This window comes from Ranitomeya imitator, chromosome 5, assembly GCF_032444005.1.
Source record: "Ranitomeya imitator isolate aRanImi1 chromosome 5, aRanImi1.pri, whole genome shotgun sequence".
NCBI lineage: Eukaryota > Metazoa > Chordata > Amphibia > Anura > Dendrobatidae > Ranitomeya > Ranitomeya imitator.
The window spans coordinates 712,912,270-712,938,307 of record NC_091286.1 but is presented as its reverse complement, the minus strand read 5'-3'; the positions used below and the strand labels follow the sequence as shown (position 1 = coordinate 712,938,307).

The following is a 26,038-nucleotide window of genomic DNA, read 5'->3' as shown; positions in this document are numbered from 1 at the left end:
AATCTCCCGCTACTGGATTTAGTTAAATATAAATTCACGGTGTGGAGTAAATTACCATTATTTGTCTCTGGACGCATAAATCTGATTAAGATGATATTACTTCCGAAGCTCAATCATCCCCTTCAGCACAGTGCAGGGAAGGGCGTCATACTGTGTGTGCTGTGTGGGAGCCTAAGGGGCATCATACTGTGTGTGGGAGGCTAAGGGGGCATCATACTGTGTGTGCTGTGTGGGAGCCTAAGGGGCATCATACTGTGTGTGGGAGGCTAAGGGGGCATCATACTGTGTGTGGGGGAGGCTAAGGGGGCATCATACTGTGTGTGGGAGGCTAAGGGGGCATCATACTGTGTGTGGGAGGCTAAGGGGGCATCATACTGTGTGTGGGAGGCTAAGGGGGCATCATACTGTGTGTGGGAGGCTAAGGGGCATCATACTGTGTGTGGGAGGCTAAGGGGGCATCATACTGTGTGTGGGAGGCTAAGGGGGCATCATACTGTGTGTGGGAGGCTAAGGGGGCATCATACTGTGTGTGGGAGGCTAAGGGGGCATCACACTGTGTGTGGGAAGCTAAGGGGGCATCATACTGTGTGTGGGAGCCTAAGGGGCATCATACTGTGTGTGGGAGGCTAAGCGGGCATCATACTGTGTGTGGGAGGCTAAGGGGGCATCATACTGTGTGTGGGAGGCTAAGGGGCATCATACTGTGTGTGGGAGCCTAAGGGGCATCATACTGTGTGTGGGAGCCTAAGGGGCATCATACTGTGTGTGGGTTGCTAAGGGGGCATCATACTGTGTGTGGGAGGCTAAGGGGGCATCATACTGTGTGTGGGAGGCCAAGGGGGCATCATACTGTGTGTGGGAGGCTAAGGGGGCATCATACTGTGTGTGGGAGGCTAAGGGGGCATCATCCTGTGTGTGGGAGGCTAAGGGGCATCATACTGTGTGTGGGAGGCTAAGGGGGCATCATACTGTGTGTGGGAGGCTAAGGGGCATCATACTGTGTGTGGGAGGCTAAGGGGGCATCATCCTGTGTGTGGAAGGCTAAGGGGCATCATACTGTGTGTGGGAGGCTAAGGGGCATCATCCTGTGTGTGGGAGGCTAAGGGGCATCATACTGTGTGTGGGAGGCTAAGGGGCATCATACTGTGTGTGGGAGGCTAAGGGGGCATCATCCTGTGTGTGGGAGGCTAAGGGACATCATCCTGTGTGTGGGAGGCTAAGGGGCATCATCCTGTGTGTGGGAGGCTAAGGGGGCATCATACTGTGTGCGGGAGGCTAAGGGGGCATCATACTGTGTGCGGGAGGCTAAGGGGGCATCATACTGTGTGTGGGAGGCTAAGGGGCATCATACTGTGTGTGGGAGCCTAAGGGGCATCATACTGTGTGTGGGAGCCTAAGGGGCATCATACTGTGTGGGAGGCTAAGGGGCATCATACTGTGTGTGGGAGGCTAAGGGGCATCATACTGTGTGTGGGAGGATAAGGGAGCATCATACTGTGTGTGGGAGGCTAAGGGGCATCATACTGTGTGGGAGGCTAAGGGGCATCATAATGTGTGTGGGAGGCTAAGGGGGCATCATACTGTGTGTGGGAGGCTAAGGGGGCATCATACTGTGTGTGGGAGGCTAAGGGGCATCATACTGTGTGTGGGAGGCTAAGGGGGCATCATACTGTGTTTGGGAGGCTAAAGGGGCATCATACTGTGTATGGGAGACTGTGTGATCCATCATTCTATGTGTGAGTAAACTGTGAGGTTCATCACACTTTGTGTGGAGGAGCTGTGGAGTCTATAATACTGTAAGTGAAGGGGTCGTGGGTTCCATCATCATGGCACATCATGCTGTGCACACAATGCTTTGTGGGACATTTTACCCAGCATAGGGGGCACATCAAACTGTGCATAGAAAGCTTTGTGGGACATCTTACTCTGCATAGGGAACACATTATACTGTGCACACAAAGCTTTGCTGGACATCAGCCTGTATAGGGGGCTGGGGGCACATCATACTGTGCACACAAAGCTTTGTTGGACATCTTACCCTGTATAAGGAGCTGTGGGACACATCATACTGCACACAAAGCTTTGTGGGACATCTTACCCTATATAGAGGGTTGGGGGGCACATCATACTGTGCACACAAAGCTTTGTTGGACATCTTACCCCGTATAGGGAGCTGTGGGGCACATCATACTGTGCACACAAAGCTTTGTTGGACATCTTACCCTGTATAGGGGGCTGGGGGGCCATCATACTGTGCACACAAAGCTTTGTGGGACATCTTACCCTGTATAGGGGGCTGGGGGGCCATCATACTGCGCACACAAAGCTTTGTGGGACATCTTACCCTGTATAGGGGGCTGGGGGGCCATCATACTGCGCACACAAAGCTTTGTGGGACATCTTACCCCATATAGGGGGCTGTGGGGCACATCATACTGTGCACACAAAGCTTTGTGGGACATCTTACCCTGTATAGGGGGCTGGGGGGCCATCATACTGCGCACACAAAGCTTTGTGGGACATCTTACCCTGTATAGGGGGCTGGGTGGCCATCATACTGCGCACACAAAGCTTTGTGGGACATCTTACCCTGTATAGGGGGCTGGGGGGCCATCATACTGCGCACACAAAGCTTTGTGGGACATCTTACCCTATATAGGGGGCTGGGGGGCACATCATACTGCGCACACAAAGCTTTGTGGGACATCTTACCCTATATAGGGGGCTGTGGGGCACATCATACTGTGCACACAAAGCTTTGTGGGACATCTTACCCTGTATGGGGGGCCATCATACTGCGCACACAAAGCTTTGTGGGACATCTTACCCTGTATAGGGGGCTGGGGGGCCATCATACTGCGCACACAAAGCTTTGTGGGACATCTTACCCTATATAGGGGGCCATCATACTGTGCACACAAAGCTTTGTGGGACATAGTAACATAGTAACATAGTAACATAGTTAGTAAGGCCGAAAAAAGACATTTGTCCATCCAGTTCAGCCTATATTCCATCATAATAAATCCCCAGATCTACGTCCTTCTACAGAACCTAATAATTGTATGATACAATATTGTTCTGCTCCAGGAAGACATCCAGGCCTCTCTTGAACCCCTCGACTGAGTTCGCCATCACCACCTCCTCAGGACATCTTACCCTATATAGGGGGCTGTGGGGCACATCGGTGACCAGAAAAATGCCCACAGGAAAAATGACTACACGGAAAATTCCCCAATGAGATTTCCCCACATGGAAAATTACCCACATGGAAAATTGCCAATTGCAGCATCACAAAGTTTCAGATCTATGATATTTCAGGTGCAAGGTGTTCACATGATATGTGAAAAGAGCCCACAGACATGAATACCCACAGGAAAACAGTAGAGAGTTATAGGTGAGATGCTCTGCAGAACAGAGAATAGCATAGAGCTATAGGCTAAACTGCAGTACAGGGGGATAGTATGCAGGTATATGTGAGATGCTCTGCAGGACAGGAGAATAATATAGAATTATAGATGAGATGCTCTGCGGGGCAGGAGAATAATATAGAATTATAGGTGAGATGCTCTGCAGGGCAGGAGAATAATATAGAATTATGGATGAGATGCTCTGCAGGGCAGGAGAATAATATCGAATTATAGGTGAGATGCTCTGCAGGGCAGGAGAATAATATAGAATTATAGGTGAGATGCTCTGCAGGGCAGGAGAATAATATAGAATTATAGGTGAGATGCTCTGAAGATCAGGAGAATATAGAATTATAGGTGAGATGCTCTGCAGGGCAGGAGAATAATATAGAATTATAGGTGAGATGCTCTGCAGGGCAGGAGAATAATATAGAATTATAGGTGAGATGCTCTGCAGGGCAGGAGAATAATATAGAATTATAGGTGAGATGCTCTGAAGATCAGGAGAATATAGAATTATAGGTGAGATGCTCTGCAGGGCAGGAGAATAATATAGAATTATAAGTGAGATGCTCTGCAGGGCAGGAGAATAATATAGAATTATAGGTGAGATGCTCTGCAGGGCAGGAGAATAATATAGAATTATAGGTGAGATGCTCTGCAGGGCAGGAGAATAATATAGAATTATAGGTGAGATGCTCTGCAGGGCAGGAGAATAATATAGAATTATAGGTGAGATGCTCTGCAGGGCAGGAGAATAATATAGAATTATAGGTGAGATGCTCTGAAGATCAGGAGAATATAGAATTATAGGTGAGATGCTCTGCAGGGCAGGAGAATAATATAGAATTATAGGTGAGATGCTCTGCAGGGCAGGAGAATAATATAGAATTATAGGTGAGATGCTCTGCAGGGCAGGAGAATAATATAGAATTATAGGTGAAATGCTCTGAAGATCAGGAGAATAATATAGAATTATAGGTGAGATGCTCTGCAGGGCAGGAGAATAATATAGAATTATAGTTGAGATGCTCTGAAGATCAGGAGAATATAGAATTATAGGTGAGATGCTCTGCAGGGCAGGAGAATAATATATAATTATAGGTGAGATGCTCTGCAGGGCAGGAGAATAATATAGAATTATAGGTGAGATGCTCTGAAGATCAGGAGAATATAGAATTATAGGTGAGATGCTCTGCAGGGCAGGAGAATAATATAGAATTATAGGTGAGATGCTCTGCAGGGCAGGAGAATAATATAGAATTATAGGTGAGATGCTCTGCAGGGCAGGAGAATAATATAGAATTATAGGTGAGATGCTCTGAAGATCAGGAGAATATAGAATTATAGGTGAGATGCTCTGAAGATCAGGAGAATATAGAATTATAGGTGAGATGCTCTGCAGGGCAGGAGAATAATATAGAATTATAGGTGAGATGCTCTGCAGGGCAGGAGAATAATATAGAATTATAGGTGAGATGCTCTGAAGATCAGGAGAATATAGAATTATAGGTGAGATGCTCTGAAGATCAGGAGAATATAGAATTATAGGTGAGATGCTCTGCAGGGCAGGAGAATATAGAATTATAGGTGAGATGCTCTGCAGGGCAGGAGAATAATATAGAATTATAGGTGAGATGCTCTGCAGGGCAGGAGAATAATATAGAATTATAGGTGAGATGCTCTGCAGGGCAGGAGAATAATATAGAATTATAGGTGAGATGCTCTGCAGGGCAGGAGAATAATATAGAATTATAGGTGAGATGCTCTGAAGATCAGGAGAATATAGAATTATAGGTGAGATGCTCTGCATGGCAGGAGAATAATATAGAATTATAGGTGAGATGCTCTGCAGGGCAGGAGAATAATATAGAATTATAGGTGAGATGCTCTGCAGGGCAGGGGATAGTATACAGGTATGGGTACAGCCACAGTAGCGCCATTTTCAGGGGTGACATCCAAGCAAAAACACCGTTCAGATCGAGGAAATGCAGTCTGACTACAACAGCCAATCACAGAGGCTCTCACAGAGTGTGCGCTTCTGTGATTGGCTCTTTGCCAGCAATGCAGTGAATATGCATGAGGCTTAATGGGTGGGAGACTGGTAAGCCTGATCTACCTTCTACAGCATTTATCTATCTATTCTATTCAATCTATCTATCCTATCTGTCTGTCTTCTCTTTTCGAACGTTATACAGCACTAGATGGAGGCCACATGCTATCGCATCGGGAGGGCGGTAATGTCCCGATGGGGCAGGTTTCGCAGCATTGAGAATCTCTCTTCCCATGTGCTCACCCACCTGTCCACTCTCTCTTTCCCCTCTGTGCTCTCTTCTTTGACCTGTCTACTTCATGTGCTCTCCCTCTTGTCTGCTGTCTCTCTCCTTCCTGTGCTGTTCCGTTTGAGCAGTCTCACCCCCGTGCGGTCTCTCTCACCCCTGTGCGCTTTCTCTCTACCCCATTTGCTGACTTCTCTCATCATCTCTTCTTTGACCTGTGTACCCCATGTGCTCTCCCTCTTGTCTGCTGTCTCTCTCCTTCCTGTGCTGTGTTCTCCCCTCATGTGCTGTTCCGTTTGAGCTGTCTCCCCCCCGTGCTGTCTCTCTCACCCCTGTGCGCTTTCTCTCTACCCCATTTGCTGACTTCTCTCATCATCTCTTCTTTGACCTGTGTACCCCATGTGCTCTCCCTCTTGTCTGCTGTCTCTCTCCTTCCTGTGCTGTGTTCTCCCCTCATGTGCTGTTCCGTTTGAGCTGTCTCCCCCCCGTGCTGTCTCTCTCACCCCTGTGCGCTTTCTCTCTACCCCATTTGCTGACTTCTCTCATCATCTCTTCTTTGACCTGTCTACCCCATGTGCTCTCCCCTTGTCTGCTGTCTCTCTCTCCACCCCTATTTTACCTGACAAAATGAATCCTCTGCGATCTCCTGCTGTAATGTCAGTTTTGTCTTTTGCTTCCTCCCTGCCCAGGAGATGTGCTATGCTCCATACACGGTCAGACACAGACAATTTTTAAAATGAAGTTTCGTTCGTGGGAAAACCCCTTTAATGTGACCGGTTTCCTCTGCCTGTAGACACGTCGCGCATCTGCCTCTGGGATCACCCTAATGATTCACTGTGCCTGCGCGGAATTCATGCAAGCGCAGTAAATCAGACCGCCAGCATCTTTGTGCAGACAGATAGCGGCGGTCACATTAAAACTGCGTATGCGCTCCTCCTGTACAAAGATGGTGGCGGTCAGTGAATCATTCGGCTGATTCAGGCGGCGTTGTGTTCACGACGGTGTTCCGCTGGTGGTACCACACAAGAGGCTGCGTACGGCTTATTCAGTGTGTGTGTGTGGTACGTACGGCGTATACAGTGTGTGTGTGTGTGTGTGTGTGTGTGTGTGTGTGGTGCGACGGTGTTCCGCTGGTGGTACCACACAAGAGGCTGCGTACGGCTTATTCAGTGTGTGTGTGTGTGTGTGTGGTGCGTACGGCGTATACAGTGTGTGTTTCTGGGGTGCGACGGTGTTTCGCTGGTGGTACCACACAAGAGGCTGCGTACGGCTTATTTAGTGTGTGTGTGTGTGTGGTGCGTACAGCGTATACAGTGTGTGTGTGTGTGTGTGTGGTGCGACGGTGTTCCGCTGGTGGTACCACACAAGAGGCTGCGTACGGCTTATTCAGTGTGTGTGTGTGTGTGTGGTGCGTACGGCGTATACAGTGTGTGTTTCTGGGGTGCGACGGTGTTTCGCTGGTGGTACCACACAAGAGGCTGCGTACGGCTTATTTAGTGTGTGTGTGTGTGTGTGGTGCGTACGGCGTATACAGTGTGTGTTTCTGGGGTGCGACGGTGTTTCGCTGGTGGTACCACACAAGAGGCTGCGTACGGCTTATTTAGTGTGTGTGTGTGTGTGGTGCGTACAGCGTATACAGTGTGTGTGTGTGTGTGTGTGTGTGTGGTGCGACGGTGTTCCGCTGGTGGTACCACACAAGAGGCTGCGTACGGCTTATTCAGTGTGTGTGTGTGTGTGTGTGGTGCGTACGGCGTATACAGTGTGTGTTTCTGGGGTGCGACGGTGTTCCGCTGGTGGTACCACACAAGAGGCTGCGTACGGCATATACAGTGTGTTTGTGTGTGTCTGTGGTGCGTACAGTGTATACAGTGTGTGTGTGTGTGGTGCCGCACAAGAGGCTGGTACCACCAGCAGTTTCCATATTGAGACACCCATCACTTGGGTGTCCCAATATGGAGGTCGGTGAACTTCCGCCGCTTGGAATTCTGAGATCCGGACACATCTGAACGAAACAGGATGTGAAGACATTAGAAGGTAAGTATTTATTAAGATGAGAAAGACCATGTTAAAAACGCAGAGCGCACAGACACCGCACAGACGTCACACTGATGTTAGCTGAGAAAAAAAAGCAAAATCGCATCACACTCGCACGACTGTCATGCATTAACCCCTATCTGACCTCGGACGGGATAGTACGTCCGAGGTCAGCTCCCCTGCTTTGATGCTTGCTCCGCGGTGAGCCCGCATCAAAGCCGGGACATGTCAGCTGTTTTGAACAGCTGACATGTGCCCGTAATAGGCGCGGGCAGAATCGCGATCTGCCCGCACCTATTAACTAGTTAAATGCCGCTGTCAAACGCTGACAGCAGCATTTAACTACCGCTTCCGGCCGGGCGGCCAGAAATGACGTCATCGCCGACCCCCCCGTCACATGATCGGAGGTCGGCGATGCTTTAGTATTGCAACCATAGAGGTCCTTGAGACCTCTATGGTTACTGATCACCGGTGGCTGTGAGCGCCCCCCTGTGGTCGGCGCTCACAGCACACCTGATTTTCAGCTACATAGCGGCGAACAGCAGATCGCTGCTATGTAGCAGAGCCGATCGCGTTGTGCCTGCTTCTAGCCTCCCATGGAGGCTATTGAAGCATGGCAAAAGTAGAAAAAAAAAGTTAAACAAAATGTGAAAAAAATAAAAAAAATATAAAAGTTTAAATCACCCCCCTTTCGCCCCAATCAAAATAAAACAATAAAAAAATATCAAATCTACGCATATTTGGTATCGCCGCGCTCAGAATCGCCCGATCTATCAACTAAAAAAAGTATTAAACCTGATCGCTAAACAGCGTAGCGAGAAAAAAATTCGAAACGCCAGAATTACGTTTTTTTTGGTCGCTGCGACATTGCATTAAAATGCAATAACGGGCGATCAAAAGAACGTATCTGCACCGAAATGCTATAATTAAAAACGTCACGCAAAAAATAAGCCTTCAACCGACCCCAGATCACGAAAAATGGAGACGCTACGAGTATCGGAAAATGGCGCAATTTTTTTTTTTTTTTAGCAAAGTTTGGAAGTTTTTTCACCACTTAGGTAAAAAATAACCTAGACATGTTAGGTGTCTATGAACTCGTACTGACCTGGAGAATCATAATGGCAGGTCAGTATTAGCATTTAGTGAACCTAGCAAAAAAGCCAAACAAAAAACAAGTGTGGGATTGCACTTTTTTTGCAATTACAACGCACTTGGAATTTTTTTCCCGTTTTCTAGTACACGACATGCTAAAACCAATGATGTCGTTCAAAAGTACAACTCGTCCCACAAAAAATAAGCCCTCACATGGCCAAATTGACGGAAAAATAAAAAAGTTATTGCTCTGGGAAGGAGGGGAGTGAAAAACGAACACGGAAAAACGAAAAATCCTAAGGTCATGAAGGGGTTAAAATCGCTCCGATATCGCATACCCTAGTGTACCTCTACCCTATGGGTGAGATGCTCTGCTGGGCAGGAGAGTAGTATAGAATTATAGGTGAGATGCTCTGCAGCACAGAAGAATGTCGGCAAAAATTGCCCACACAGAAAATAACCGACAAGTTTATTAAGGAGGTCTACACTGTGTTCCAAACTATTATGCAAATAATATTTCCTCATATTTTCTCTAAATTACCTATCTGCATTGCAATTATTTTCCAGTCATCTACTATTCTAGTATAATTGCAATGTTTTGGAACAAACTGCCTATGAAAACAGAATCTTTTTAACCCCTTTACCCCCAAGGGTGGTTTGCACGGTAATGACCGGGCCATTTTTTACAATTCTGACCACTGTCCCTTTATGAGGTTCTAACTCTGGAATGCTTCAACGGATCCCGGTGATTCTGACATTGTTTTCTCATGACATATTGTACTTCATTTTAGTGGTAACATTTATTCGATATAACTTGCGTTTATTTGTGAAAAAAAACGGAAATTTGGTGAAAATTTTGAAAATTTCGCAATTTTCCAAATTTGAATTTTTATGCAATTAAATCACAGAGATATGTCACACAAAATACTTAATAAGTAACATTTCCCACATGTCTACTTTACATCAGCACAATTTTGGAACCAACATTTTTTTTTGTTAGGGAGTTATAAGGGTTAAAAGTTGACCAGCAATTTCTCATTTCTACAACACCATTTTTTTTAGGGACCACATCTCATATGAAGTCATGTTGAGGGGTCTATATGATAGAAAATACCCAAGTGTGACACCATTCTAAAAACTACACCCCTCAAGGTGCTCAAAACCACATTCAAGAAGTTTATTAACCCTTCAGGTGCTTCACAGGAATTTTTGGAATGTTTAAATAAAAATGAACATTTAACTTTTTTTCACAAAAAATTTACTTCAGCTCCAATTTGTTTTATTTTCCCAAAGGCAACAGGAGAAAATGGACCCCAAAAGTTGTTGTACAATTTGTCCTGAGTACGCCGATACCCCATATGTGGGGGTAAACCACTGTTAGGGCGCATGGCAGAGCTCGGAAGGGAAGGAGCGCCATTTGACTTTTCAAAGCAAAATTGACTGGAATGGAGATGTGACGCCATGTTGCATTTGGAGAGCCACTGATGTACCTAAACAGTAGAAACCCCCCACAAGTGACACCATTTTGGAAAGTAGACCCCCTAAGGAACTTATCTAGATGTGTGGTGAGCACTTTGACCCACCAAGGGCTTCACAGAAGTTTATAATGCAGAGCCGTAAAAATAAAACAAAAATTTTTTCCCACAAAAATTACTTTTTAGCCCCCAGTTTTGTATTTTTCCAAGGATAACAGGAGAAATTGGACCCTAAATATTGTTGTCCAATTTGTCCTGAGTACGCTGATACCCGATATGTAGGGGGGGGACCACCGTTTAAGCGCATGGCAGAGCTCGGAAGGGAAGGAGCATCATTTGGAATGCAGACTTAGATGGATTGGTCTGCAGGCGTCACATTGCGTTTGCAGAGCCCCTAATGTACCTAAACAGTAGAAACCCCCCACAAGTGACCCCATGTTGGAAACTAGACCCCCCAAGGAACTTATGTAGATGTGTTGTGAGAACTTTGAGCCCCCAACTGTTTCACTACAGTTTATAACGCAGAGCTGTGAAAATAAAAAAATCCTTTTTTTCCCACAAAAATTATTTTTTAGCTCCCAGTTTTGTTTTTTCCCAAGGTTAACAGGAGAAATTGGACCCCAAAAGTTGTTGTCCTATTTGTCCTGAGTGCGCTGATACCCCATAGTTGGGGTAAACCCCTGTTTGGGCACACGGGAGAGCTCAGAAGGGAAGGAGCACTGTTTTACTTTTTCAACGCAGAATTGGCTGGAATTGAGATCGGACGCTGTGTCGCGTTTGGAGAGCCCCTGATGTGCCTAAACAGTGGAAACCCCCCAATTATAACTGAAACCCTAATCCAAACACACCTCTAACCCTAATCTCAACAGTAACCCTAACCACACCCCTAACCCTGACACACCCCTAACCCTAATCCCAACCCTATTCCCAACCGTAAATCCAAACCCTAACCCTAACTTTAGCCCAAACCCTAACCCTAGCCCTAACCCTAGCCCTAATGGGAATATGTAAATAAATACATTTTTTAAATTTTTCCCTAACTAAGGGGGTGATGAAGGGGGGTTTGATTTACTTTTATAGCGGGTTTTTTAGTGGATTTTTATGATTGGCAGCCGTCACACACTGAAAGACGCTTTTTATTGCAACAAATATTTTTTGCTTTACCGCATTTTGAGACCTATAATTTTTCCATATTTGAGTCCACAGAGTCATGTGAGGTCTTGTTTTTTACGGGATGAGTTGACATTTTTATTGGTAACATTTTAGGGCACGTGACATTTTTTGATCGCTTTTTATTCCGATTTTTGTGAGGCAGAATGACCAAACACCAGCTATTCATGAATTTCTTTTGGGGGAGGCGTTTATACCGTTCCGCGTTTGGTAAAATTGATAAAGCAGTTTTATTCTTCGGGTCAGTACGATTACAGCGACACCTCATTTATATCATTTTTTTATGTTTTGGCGCTTTTATACGATAAAAACTTTTATAGAAAAAATAATTATTTTTGCATCGCTTTATTCTGAGGACTATAACTTTTTTGTTTTTTTGCTGATGATGCTGTATGGCAGCTCGTTTTTTGGGGGACAAGATGACGTTTTCAGCGGTACCATGGTTATGTATATCCGTCTTTTTGATCGCGTGTTATTCCACTTTTTGTTTGGCAGTATGAGAATAAAGCGTTGTTTTTTGCCTCTTTTTTTTTTGTTACGGTGTTCACTGAAGGGGTTAACTAGTGATATAGTTTTATAGGTGGGGTCGTTACGGACGCGGCGATACTGAATATGTGTACTTTTATTGTTTTTTTTCAGATAAAGAAATGTATTTATAGGAACAATTTTTATTTTTTGGGGGGAATTTTTTTTTTTTATTTTTTTTTTACATATTGGAATATTTTTTTTTTTACACTATAACACTGTCCCAGAGGGGGCATCATGTTGTAGTGTAACATCGCTGATCTGACACTTTGCTGTGCACTGTGTCAGATCAGCGATCTGACGTGCACTTTTCTTATGCTTCCCGGCGCCGCGGCCATCTTGGATCCGGGCCTGCAAGGAGGAGGTAAGAGACCCTCACAGCAACGCGATCACATCGCGTTGCTGCGGGGGCCTAAGGGAAGCCCGCAGGGATCCCCCTCCCTGCGCGATGCTTCCCTACACCGCCGGCACACCGCGATCATGTTTGATCGCAGTGTGCTGGGGGTTAATGTGCCGGGGGCGGTCCGTGACCACTCCTGGCACATAGTTCCGGATGTCAGCTGCGATTGGCAGCTGACACCCGGCCGCGATCGGCCACACTCCCCCGTGAGTGCGGCCGATCGCTATGACGTACTATTCTGTCCTTGGGCCCACCCCACATGGATGGAATAGTACATCCAATGTCAGAAAGGGGTTAAAAAAAATAAACACTCAAAATGCATGTTCCAAATTATTATGCACAGCAGAGTTTTCAACCTTTTTAATTTAATTTTGAACATTCAGTTTTTGGATGGTTTCTGCTCCAATTGTTTTGCATGTGGACAGAATACCCTCCCAGAGCTGTTGCTTAGAAGTGACTGCCTCCCGCCATCATAGACACTGCCTCCTTTTGATGATGCTCCAGAAGTTCTCAATGGGGTTGAGGTCAGGGGAAGATGGTGGCCACACCATAAGTTTGTCCTCTTTTATGCCCATAGCAGCCAGAGATGCAGATGTGTTTTTTGCAGCATGAAAATGATCTTGCTGCGGAAAGCATGGTTCTTCCTCTTGAACCATGGCAGGAAGTGTTGTTTTAGAAACTCCACATAGATTATGGAGTTCATCTTTACCCCTTCAGGGATCATAAAGGGGACGACAATCTCTCTCCCCATGATTCCAGCCTAAAACATTACTCCACCTCCTCCTTGTTGGCGCCTTAGCCGTGTTTTCATGGGGTGTCCATCAACCAGCCATCCTCCTCTCCATCCATCTGGACCATCGAGCGTTGCACGGCATTCATCGGTGAACACAACAGTTTGGCAGTCAGTCTTCATGTATCGTTTGGCCACTGGAGCCGTTTCTGCTTGTGTGCAGTGGATAGAGGTGGTCGGCAGGATCCGCACAGCTGCAAACCTCTGAAGGACCCTGCACCTTGTTGTTCTGGAGACGTTGGAGGCGCCAGCAGCTTCAAAAACTTGTCTGCTGCTATGACGAGGCATTTGTGCAGCTGCTCTTTTAACCTTACGCACTTGCCTGTTGGAAAGAGTCCTCAATTTTTCTTTATCAGCACGCACACGTGTGCTGAGAATCAGCTACATACTTCTTGATTGTGCGATGATCACGATGAAGTGTCTTGGCAATGTCGATTGTAGTCATGCCTTGACCTAAATACTCCACAGTTTGTTGCTTCTCAGCAGCCGACACATCCTTTATCTTTCCCATTTTGGCCAAAAATGTAGGCTGCTTAATAATGTGGAACAGCCTTCTTAAGTCGTCTTGACTTTATTTGGACTCACCGGCCAAACTAATTTGCACAGGTATCTGCAATTGCTTTCAGTGATATAAAGAGCCCTGACACACATCGCCATTAATGAGGTTAAATGACAGACAAAAAAATTGTAACCTTATTACTCCTAAACTCCTTGTGCAGAATCATTTGGAACACAGTGTAATAACAACAATAACTTCAATTTATTAAGCAATCATTGTACAGGAAGTTTATTAACGAGGTCTAATAACGATAACTCCAGTTTAGTAAACAATCACTGCATACCTGCAAATTAGCCATTTTACTGCAAATTAGCTATTGTCCTTAAGTACTTTAGTTTATCTTCCACCTGGGGGTAGTCCTGTACAGAAGTTGCCACCATATGATACAGCGCCTCATGCTTCCTCTTTTTTATCTCAAGGCAACCCGCCTGTGCATTAGCCAGTGTTAATTTGTGGCAAGCCAGGTCCTTCTGCAATCCATCAAAGAGAAACCACAAGCTGGGATGACTACAGTGGAACATGGAATTAAGAGCATTGTGAAATCCCTCACAACAGTTTGTGGTTCTTGGTGACTGTTCCAGGGCTGCATCATGATGATTCCATATTCTTAAAGGAAACTGAGGATCTCTACCAGCTGCACCCTCAATATATGTAGAAAAAAAGTATGTGAGCACCTCATTATGGCATTCTTCATCTGGGAACGTGGCAGCAAGCTTATCAAAAACACATCTCACATCTTCAATTGGCACAAAGGCTAATGCAGCAAGAGACTTCAGTGTCATTTTTATGTTGATATTAGATTCATAGTCTGTTTTCAAACCAACATTTTTTATTTTTCTAATGAGACTCTGACAAAGGTGAAAATAACACCCTTTAACATCAGCACGTGGAAAGGCAATCCTTACTGCAGTCATACAAGCCTTCTCAAAATCCACGAAAAGTTTTTGAGGTGCCAGATTTGGAATCAATAGCTTCATTATTTCAAACATTCTCTTATACGTGTTCATGTCCTTTCTTTGTAGTAAAATGTACAAACATGGCGGATATGAGTTACCCACCTTGGCATGCCAAGTGTACAGTTGGTAAAACATATTGGGCACTTTATCAAAGGTGCCATCTCCATAGATTGTATCTTTGTTCAGTTCAAGCATAAGATCTCTATCTCCTAAAACCAGAATTCTGTTTCGATCTTCCTTTCCTGAATCATAAAGTATCAGTTGACTATACTTTTCCGGAATGCAAAAATGTATAGTTTTTGGGTTAGGCAAATTACCATCTGTTCTATGATAGACCAGGCTTCTCGCAAGAGATGATTGACTTGGCATATGGGCCAATACATCATTGCTCAACGCAGACAACACCTTTTCCATCACGTTGCGAGGAGTAGCACTTACTGCTCTCATGTCTTCTCTCATTTTGCTTCTGGCAACATTTGCTTCTGCTTTTTGAGGGCAGGAGTCATGACAATGTTCTGTTGGTTCTTGAACTATGTTGCCATCTTTTGTTTTGAGAATTGAATGGCACTTTGAAGAGCGGTACAGTCGGCATCTCCAAGTCACCACTGCGTTGATAGTACGAAATGCAAGATATTCAAACCCCAAGTAAATCATAACTTTGTTGTTTCTCTGGCTTTTTGAAAACTCCATTGTTAGCACTACAAGAAGAAATAGAATACTTTAGATGAACTCAAAATACACTTTTATTGAAAATAAATTAACAAATATGGGGATAGATAAGACTATTGGTTCACCAATACAAAAAAAACACAGATGTGTAACGACTGTGGTCGCAGGCAACAAGTCCACAACCAGGCAAGGGGGTACAGGTGCCTGCTTCTGCTGAAGATGCAGATCCAGATGACATGCATCATGTTGCAGAGACCCGTGGGGTCCCTGCACTGCGATACATGCTGCCGGCGCGTTGGCTGTGAGGTGACATCAGAGGTGCAGCCACAGGGAGCGGTGCATGAAATGGCGCACACTCCAATGTCAGCTGCCGGGCTGTGCGGTGGCTACAAAAGACAATGGGCGACGTGGGAGCAGAGGAAAGGTGAGTAGAATGTTATTGTTTTTAATTATGCATTAGGTTCAGAACGGGGACACATGCACTAGGATTGGGGAACATGTAAACAGTGTTGGGAATTTTCCGTGTGGGCAATTTTCCTGTGTGCATTTTTCATGTAGGCAATTTTCAGGGAACTGTCTCTCACCTCTAGACTTGTCAATGCCCTTAATGTTTTGAAAATAATGCGACTTCTCTACAAATCTCCAAAGTCATAAATCACATCCAATAATTACGTAAGGTTTCAGCACATAATTCCCATTTTCTACTTCTCTGTAGTACTTTTTGGTAGTTTCCGTGAAACTCTTTAAATTAATAAGAAAAAAAAAAACACAAAATCAGAGACCCCTTTAGAAAGGTGCATCTCCAAGACATTCTCCGACAAATGTCGGTGATTCTATTGAGTGGCCCGATGCTTCCAGCTAATGACACTAACACATACATGATGGACACACATCGGGGTGCTCTCAACAAATCCACAGCTCACCACCTCACAGAAGGGGGAAGTGTAAAGCCCCATCCATGTCCCACCTCTGATCAAAGGTCTCGAAGAAATGTTATGGAAACCACTGCACATTAGGCGCAAATCCCCGATCACCAGAAGAACAGAAGGTGCGGAGCTCTGGATCCTGCTATGGTCCTAGCTTCCCCAATAACGGTGTCTGAGAAGTTCTCATCAATCATCAGGTGAAGCACAAAGGAGACCCCGAGACTTCCAGACCACGTCCCACAGCAAACCTGCTCCTCTTCCATGATCATCAGCGCACATCCAGAGATGGGCGAAATCATGTTCCACCAAATAATAATAATTATACTAATGATAATTACAGACACAAGTATGTACGGCCTGAGACAGTGGTGAGAATGTATTATATCTGCCAGACCGACCACAGCAACGACCACAAAGAAATGACAGAGGTCTCCTCTTACCTGGTGATACACGAGCCCGGAGCTCCTCCACCACAACGTCCTTATACTGATCCCAGTGTCCTTCTACATAATCCCACTCCTCCATGGAGAAATAGAGAGCGACGTCCTGACACCGGAGAGGAACCTGACAACCAATGAGACCGACATCACCCAGAATCCTCCAGGGTACACTGTATAATCTCCCAGCAGTCTCATCACCCAGAATCCTCCAGTGTATACTGTATAATCTCCCATCAGTCTCCTCTCATCACCCAGAATCCTCCAGTGTACAATGTATAATCTCCCAGCAGTCTCCTCTCACCACCCAGAATCCTCCAGTGTACAATGTATAAACTCCCAGCAGTCTCCTCTCACCACCCAGAATCCTCCAGTGTACAATGTATAATCTCCCAGCAGTCTCCTCTCACCACCCAGAATCCTCAAGTGTATACTGTATAATCTCCCAGCAGTCTCCTCTCATCACCCAGAATCCTCCAGTGTATACTGTATAATCTCCCAGCAGTCTCCGCTCATCACCCAGAATCCTCCAGTGTATACTGTATAATCTCCCAGCAGTCTCCGCTCATCACCCAGAATCCTCCAGTGTATAATCTCCCAGCAGTCTCCTCATCACCCAGAATCCTCCAGTGTATACTGTATAATCTCCCAGCAGTCTCCTCTCATCACCCAGAATCCTCCAGTGTATACTGTATAATCTCCCAGCAGTCTCCTCTCATCACCCAGAATCCTCCAGTGTACACTGTATAATATCCCAGCAGTCTCCTCTCATCACCCAGAATCCTCCAGTGTACACTGTATAATATCCCAGCAGTCTCCTCTCATCACCCAGAATCCTCCAGTGTACACTGTATAATCTCCCAGCAGTCTCCTCTCATCACCCAGAATCCTCCAGTGTATACTGTATAATCTCCCAGCAGTCTCCTCTCATCACCCAGAATCCTCCAGTGTATACTGTATAATCTCCCAGCAGTCTCCTCTCATCACCCAGAATCCTCCAGTGTATACTGTATAATCTCCCAGCAGTCTCCTCTCATCACCCAGAATCCTCCAGTGTATACTGTATAATCTCCCAGCAGTCTCCGCTCATCACCCAGAATCCTCCAGTGTATACTGTATAATCTCCCAGCAGTCTCCGCTCATCACCCAGAATCCTCCAGTGTATAATCTCCCAGCAGTCTCCTCATCACCCAGAATCCTCCAGTGTATACTGTATAATCTCCCAGCAGTCTCCTCTCATCACCCAGAATCCTCCAGTGTATACTGTATAATCTCCCAGCAGTCTCCTCTCATCACCCAGAATCCTCCAGTGTATACTGTATAATCTCCCAGCAGTCTCCTCTCATCACCCAGAATCCTCCAGTGTACACTGTATAATATCCCAGCAGTCTCCTCTCATCACCCAGAATCCTCCAGTGTACACTGTATAATATCCCAGCAGTCTCCTCTCATCACCCAGAATCCTCCAGTGTACACTGTATAATCTCCCAGCAGTCTCCTCTCATCACCCAGAATCCTCCAGTGTACACTGTATAATATCCCAGCAGTCTCCTCTCATCACCCAGAATCCTCCAGTGTATACTGTATAATCTCCCAGCAGTCTCCTCTCATCACCCAGAATCCTCCAGTGTATACTGTATAATCTCCCAGCAGTCTCCTCTCATCACCCAGAATCCTCCAGTGTACACTGTATAATCTCCCAGCAGTCTCCTCTCATCACCCAGAATCCTCCAGTGTATACTGTATAATCTCCCAGCAGTCTCCTCTCATCACCCAGAATCCTCCAGTGTATACTGTATAATCTCCCAGCAGTCTCCTCTCATCACCCAGAATCCTCCAGTGTATACTGTATAATCTCCCAGCAGTCTCCTCTCATCACCCAGAATCCTCCAGTGTATACTGTATAATCTCCCAGCAGTCTCCTCTCATCACCCAGAATCCTCCAGTGTATACTGTATAATCTCCCAGCAGTCTCCTCTCCTCCTCACCTAGAATCCTCCAGTGTATACTCAGTGGCGTAGGAAGGGGGGTGCGGAGGGGGGGGCACACTGCGGGGGCGGGTCACCGGGCCGCGGCCGGCGCTGCAGGAGGAGGGAAAAAAAAATAAAAATGTGTGCCCTTAAAATCTTCGGGTGCTAATACTCACCTCTCCTGGTTCCTGCGGCTGCGCGGTAGCTGCAGCGTCTTCAGCGCTCTCTGACTCTGCGACGTCTCAGGGCAGAGGGCGCGATGACGTCATCACTGCGCGCTCAGCCTCTCTGTCCTGAGCGTTGCAGAGCCGGAGAGACGTTGAGTGCACCGGACCTGCGCTGGGAACGGGAGAGGTGAGGATTTTACTTTTTTTTTTTTCTTTGTCTGACTGTCTGTCTGGGGGCAATGCTGGAGACTATGGGGCAGATTTCTGGACAGACTGGGGCAGATTTCTGGACAGACTGGGGCAGATTGCTGGACAGACTGGGGCAGATTGCTGGACACACTGGGGCAGATTGCTGGACACACTGGGGGCAATATGCTGGACACACTGGGGCAATGCTGGAGACCCTGGGGCAGATTTCTGGACACACTGGGGGCAATGCTGGACACACTGGGGGCAATGCAGGACACACTGGGGCAATGCTGGACATACTGGGGCAGATTGCTGGACACACTGGGGGTAATATGCTGGACACACTGGGGCAGATTGCTGGACACACTGGGGGTAATATGCTGGACACACTGGGGGTAATATGCTGGACACAGTGGGGCAGATTGCTGGACAACCTGGGGGTAATATGCTGGACACACTGGGGCAGATTGCTGGACAACCTGGGGGTAATATGCTGGACACACTGGGGCAGATTGCTGGACACACTTGGGCAGATTGCTGGACACACTTGGGCAGATTGCTGGACACACTGGGGCAGATTGCTGGACACACTGGGGCAGATTGCTGGACACACTGGGGGCAAGACTGGAGGCATGGGCAGAATGTAGATACGGGGCATGATTGGAGACATGGGGCAGGATTGGATCATGGGGCAGGATGGATACGATGGAGGCTGATGGGGCAGGATGGGGAGATCATATGGGGTAGAATGGAAACTCATGAGGGCAGGATGCGAGAACATATGGCTGGAGCCAGGAATGAGATAAACGGGGCCAGGGTGGGGAATAGTATTACCATAGGGGCTAATTAAGGGATGTTATTACTGCAGTGATGTATTTATTTTATTTTTTGAGTATACTGTTTTAAATGGGGGGGGGGGGGGGGCGGTCCTGTTACTGTGCAGAGTGACACTATATCGCTTTTTTTTCTTCATGTGGTGTAATGTAGAAGTTGTTAAAAATTAAGTAATGTGTTCTGCAAGCGGAGCTCGAGATAACTGTGTTATTTCCTGCAGAAACGAGGGCTGGCTGGGAGAAATGATGGCGGTCTGTGCTGGATGAAAGATGAATGAAGGACTTCACCTAGAGACGTCACTGGTGAGTCAGTGTTACCTATACACTGACACTATATACAGCGGTCCTGTGTACAATGTCACCAGTGATCTCTGTATTACCTATACATTATATACAGAGCTCCTGTGTATAATTCCACCAGTGATCTTTGTATTACCTCTACACAGACACTGCATACTAAGTACAGATCTCCTGTGAATACTGGCACTTATGGTGATAGTATTGTGCTTTTTTTTTCTTTATTACTGATCAGTATTGTAGTATTCAGTCACTATGTGGTGGTAATATGTGGTCTGGAAATGGTGTTGTGGTATTTGTCCCTTGTATGTGCTATTTGGTCACCAAGTGGTGGTAATATGTGATCTGGTCATGGTGAGGCGGTATTTGTCCCTTGTATATAGTATTATTCGGTCACTATGTGGTCTGGTCATGGTGTGGTGGTGTTTCTTCCTGTATGTGATATTATTGGTCTTGGTATAGTGGATTCTGTTGTGTATGGCGAAATTTGTTCTCTCTTGATATTAATTAATTAAAAGTCACAAGTTTGGCATGTGGGGGTGACACCATTAGGCCCAGTTTAAGTTCTACAAAACAGGAAAACTATTTTTGGTAAACTTTGTGTGTATTGAGCGGGGGTGGGTGGGGGGCGCCAAACTCGGGAGCAGCCCCGGGCGGCAAAAGCTCTAGCTACGCCTTTGTGTATACTGTATAATCTCCCAGCAGTCTCCTCTCCTCTCATCACCCAGAATCCTCCAGTGTATACTGTATAATCTCCCAGCAGTCTCCTCTCCTCATCACCCAGAATCCTCCAGTGTATCTACCTACATAATCGTCTAAGGGGTACTTCCATATGTTTGTCTGTCACGGAAATCTCGCGTCGCTGACTGGTTGTGGCCGCCCGCAAACAATCAGCGACGGGCACAGTCCGGCCGCGAATTCACCCTTCCCTACTCCCCTCCAGTCAGTTCCCCATAGCGGTTTAGCAGTTCGTTACTGCCGCTATTAACCCTGTGTGACCAACTTCTTACTATTGATGCTGCCTATGCATCAATAGTAAAAAGATCTAATGTTAAAAATAATAAACAAAATAAAAAAATCAGTACATACTAACATTCCGGCGCCTTTCCCACTGCTCCTCGCGACGCTCCGGTCCATGCATTGCTTTCTCGCGAGATGATGACATAGCAGTCTCGCGAGACCGCTACGTCATCATCTCGCGAAACCGCAATGCATTCTTGGGACCGGAGCATCGTGAGGAGCATCAGAAGACGCCTGAGCTGGATCCGGGGGCTGACGGAATGTGAGTATAGAACTATTTTTTATTTTAATTCTTTTTTTTCTTTTTTTTTTTTTAACAGGGATATGATGCATACTGTTGTGAATTCTGTGGCTGAATTCACTCCTGTGGTCACAAGTGGTACTGCAGCTTCTGAGTTTCCTCCCTCAGGTGTTCTGGTGAGCTCATTAGCTGCTTCGTTACTTAACTCCACCTGATGCTGCTATCCTTGCTCCTAGTCAATGTTCCAGTGTTGGATCTGAGCTTCTCCTGATTGTTCCTGTGACCTGCTGCTCTGTATAGCTAAGTGCTTTTTTGCTATTTTGTTGCCTTTTTTCTGTCCAGCTTGTCTTTTGTTTTGCTGGAAGCTCTGAGACGCAAAGGGTGTACCGCCGTGCCGTTAGTCCGGCACGGTGGGTCTTTTTTGCCCCCTTTGCGTGGGTTTTGCTTTAGGGTTTTTTGTAGACTGCAAAGTTCGCTTTACTGTCCTCGATCTGTCTAAGAATATCGGGCCCCACTTTGCTGAATCTATTTCATCCCTACGTTTTGTCTTTTCATCTTACTCACAGTCATTATATGTGGGGGGCTGCCTTTTCCTTTGGGGTATTTCTCTGGGGGCAAGTCAGGCCTATTTTTCTATCTTCAGGCTAGCTAGTTTCTTAGGCTGTGCCGAGTTGCATAGGTAGTGGTTAGGCACAATCCACAGCCACTTTTAGTTGTGTTTAGGATAGGATCAGGTGTGCAGTCTACAGAATTTCCACGTCTCAGAGCTCGTTCTTTTGTTTTTGGGTATTTGTCAGATCACTGTGTGCGCTCTGATCGCTAGGCACACTGTGTCTCTGGATTGCCTTCATTACACCTTTCATTAGCAGACATAACAGCATACGCTGCTATATACTACGTGGGCTGTGGTATATATTACATGGCTGGGCGATATACTACATCGCTGTGTTCTATACTATGTGGCCTGTGCAATTTATTACATGGCTTGGCAATATACTACGTGTCTGTGCTATATACTATGGGGGCTGTGCTATATACTATGTGGCTGGGCAATATACTACGTGGGCTGTGTTATATTTCTCTGCTGTATCTGTGCATCATGAATCGTGGTATGTCTTAAAGAGGGGGGCCCACTGAGACTCTTTCGCCCGGGGCCCTCAAAAACCTGGAGCCGGCCCTGGCTTCACTGATTGTTCGTGGCCAGGCGTGACCAATCAGACAGGCGCAGTCCGGCCGTGAATTGGCGCGGAATTTGAACCACGCTCCGCTAATTGGTCGCGCCCGGCCGGCTAAATCCTGTGTATAAATTGCATTATTCCGAAAACTTCATAAATAAACTACATACATATTCTAGAATACCCGATGTGTTAGAATCGGGCCACGATCTAGTACTGCATAATCTCCCAGCAGTCTCCTCTCCGCTCATCACCCAGAATCCTCCAGTGTATACTGTATAATCTCCCAGCAGTCTCCTCTCCGCTCATCACCCAGAATCCTCCAGTGTATACTGTATAATCTCCCAGCAGTCTCCTCCCATCACCCAGAATCCTCCAGTGTATAATCTCCCAGCAGTCTCCTCTCCTCATCACCCAGAATCCTCCAGTGTATACTGTATAATCTCCCAGCAGTCTCCTCTCCGCTCATCACCCAGAATCCTCCAGTGTATACTGTATAATCTCCCAGCAGTCTCCTCTCCGCTCATCACCCAGAATCCTCCAGTGTATACTGTATAATCTCCCAGCAGTCTCCTCCCATCACCCAGAATCCTCCAGTGTATAATCTCCCAGCAGTCTCCTCTCCTCATCACCCAGAATCCTCCAGTGTATACTGTATAATCTCCCAGCAGTCCCCTCACATCACCCAGAATCCTCCAGTGTACACTGTATAATCCCCCAGCAGTCTCCTCTCATCACCCAGAATCCTCCAGTGTATACTGTATAATGTCCCAGCAGTCTCCTCTCATCACCCAGAATCCTCCAGTGTATACTGTATAATGTCCCAGCCGTCTCCTCTCATCACCCAGAATCCTCCAGTGTATACTGTATAATCTCCCAGCAGTCTCCTCTCATCACCCAGAATCCTCCAGTGTATACTGTACAATCTCCCAGCAGTCTCCTCTTATCACCCAGAATCCTCCAGTATATACTGTATAATCTCCCAGCAGTCTCCTCTCCTCACCCAGAATCCTCCAGTGTACACTGTATAATCCCCCAGCAGTCTCCTCTCCGCTCATCACCCAGAATCCTCCAGTGTATACTGTATAATCTCCCAGCAGTCTCCTCCCATCACCCAGAATCCTCCAGTGTATACTGTATAATCTTCCAGCAGTCTCCTCTCATCACCCAGAATCCCCCAGTGTAATCTCCCAGCAGTCTCCTCTCCGCTCATCACCCAGAATCCCCCAGTGTATACTGTATAATCTCCCAGCAGTCTCCTCTCATCACCCAGAATCCTCCAGTGTATACTGTATAATCTCCCAGCAGTCTCCTCTCATCACCCAGAATCCTCCAGTGTATACTGTATAATCTCCCAGCAGTCTCCTCTCATCACCCAGAATCCTCCAGTGAATACTGTATAATCTCCCAGCAGTCTCCTCCCATCACCCAGAATCCTCCAGTGTATACTGTATAATCTCCCAGCAGTCTCCTCTCATCACCCAGAATCCCCCAGTGTATACTGTATAATCTCCCAGCAGTCTCCGCTCATCACCCAGAATCCCTCAGTATAATCTCCCAGCAGTCACCTCTCCGCTCATCACCCAGAATCCCCCAGTGTATACTGTATAATCTCCCAGCAGTCTCCTCTCATCACCCAGAATCCCCCAGTGTAATCTCCCAGCAGTCTCCTCTCATCACCCAGAATCCCCCAGTATAATCTCCCAGCGGTCTCCTCTCATCACCCAGAATCCCCCAGTGTAATCTCCCAGCAGTCACCTCTCCGGTCAGCAGCTCAGTGATCTTGTTGGCCAGTTCTAGGACCTTCTTCTCCGGTGTCGGGGAGTGCAGGGGTTCTGTGTTGGGGCTCTGGATCTTGCTCCGTCCTCCGGACATACCGGGGGTCACACGGTCACTGGACGTCTTCTTCACCACCGTGTGCTCCTGTGTACAGTGACAGACGCCGATCACCACAGATTCTATCCATCTTTTCAGTCCGGTTATATTAATAGAGATCAGAGTGATCTCATGGGAGACGCTCACCTTTCCCTTTAACAAGTCGATTATCTCCAGGGCGAGGAGTAATATTCTTGCAGTCATGTTGCTTTTGTCCTGGTCGTTCCTCGTTGGGTCATTTTTCATCCTGACGTCCTGGTACTGATCCTTCTGTCCTTCCATGTACTCCCACTCCTCCATGGAGAAATAGACAGCGGCATCCTGACACCTGACAGGAACCTGACAAACATACCAATATTACCCAGAATCCTCCCGTGTATGACTGTAGAATTTCCCAGCATTCCCAGCAGTCACCTCTTCAGTCAGCAGCTCTGTGATCTCGTTGGTGAGATCTAGGATCTTCTTCTCAGCCATCGGGGAGTGTGGGGCTTCTGTGATGGGGCTCTCACTCCTGTTCCTTCTTCCAGATACATGGAGATGGATGATGGGAGTCACACAGTCACCTGATGTCTTCTTCTCTATGGTGCAATCCTGTATAAGGAGAGATGATGAACAATATGATAGAAGAATAATAGGAGGACCTGCCCATCTTCTCAACTGGAGAACTCATGTGGCTCTCACTGCCAGTTTCTGCTTGTTTACGCCTTATTGTTTGGAGGTTTGAGGCCCTTGGAGAATGAAATTGATATCAGCCAAAACTCGTTTTCAGTGGTTTGCTGGTGGTGATCTCTTGGCAGCTCTGTCTGTGCTGATACAGCAGTGAGGCGTGAATATACCAAGATACAATCAAATAGTGATACGACAGAACATTCTATGGAGGTCAACTATAGAAGGCAAGGTAGAAAGTCTGTAGACTTCTCAGAGAAGAAAAGCAGATTCTCTGAAAGACATCCTGTTAGCTATACTAACAATGGAAGAAGTGACAATAAGAGACTTCTCCAGGCTCATCTCTGTGGTTCTATAAAAATCTATGAACAACAGGAGAGAGGATGAAGAGGGATGACTATGAGAAGGACTCTCCAAAGTAGAACAGCAAGTGTCTTCTCTGCCAAAGGAAGATCAATGTACACGGCTGAACATTAGATGTACAGATCTTCTTGAGGGACCGGAAAATCAGGACTATATGATATTTATATCAGGACTGTACGGGAGGAACACATTATCCTTGTCTATATGAATTACATGAAGGAGTTAGCAGGAGACATTACTTTGTTACTTGTGTTGGATTCTGCGGTTGAGCACTCCGGATAGGGGATGGATTCAGAAAAGTGATCACTGGAGGGGTTTATTTTCCTTACACTGAATTTAGGGGCATGGAGCAGGTAGGTTGGGATACAAAATTATGTTTAGAGGTTTAATGTATTTTATCAGTGGTTATACACTGCTCAAAAAAATAAAGTTAACACTAAAATCCCACATCCTAGATATATCTGATTGAAATATTCCAGTTGCAAATCTTTATTCATTGCATAGTGGAATGTGTTCAGAACAA

General features: G+C 46.3%; 1 protein-coding gene across 1 annotated transcript in view; it reads right to left on the bottom strand.

The window, feature by feature from the left end:
- The window catches only part of LOC138638928 (zinc finger protein 585A-like), a 108,010-nt gene that overhangs the window by 26,668 nt on the left and 55,304 nt on the right, over nucleotides 1-26,038 (bottom strand). The window contains exons 3-6 of the mRNA XM_069728682.1: nucleotides 24,901-25,077; nucleotides 24,634-24,825; nucleotides 24,370-24,534; nucleotides 16,723-16,846 (exon numbers count right to left, since the gene is read on the bottom strand). Of these exons, the coding sequence (XP_069584783.1) occupies nucleotides 16,723-16,846; nucleotides 24,370-24,534; nucleotides 24,634-24,825; nucleotides 24,901-25,077 (658 nt within the window). The remainder of the gene's footprint in view (nucleotides 1-16,722; nucleotides 16,847-24,369; nucleotides 24,535-24,633; nucleotides 24,826-24,900; nucleotides 25,078-26,038) is intronic.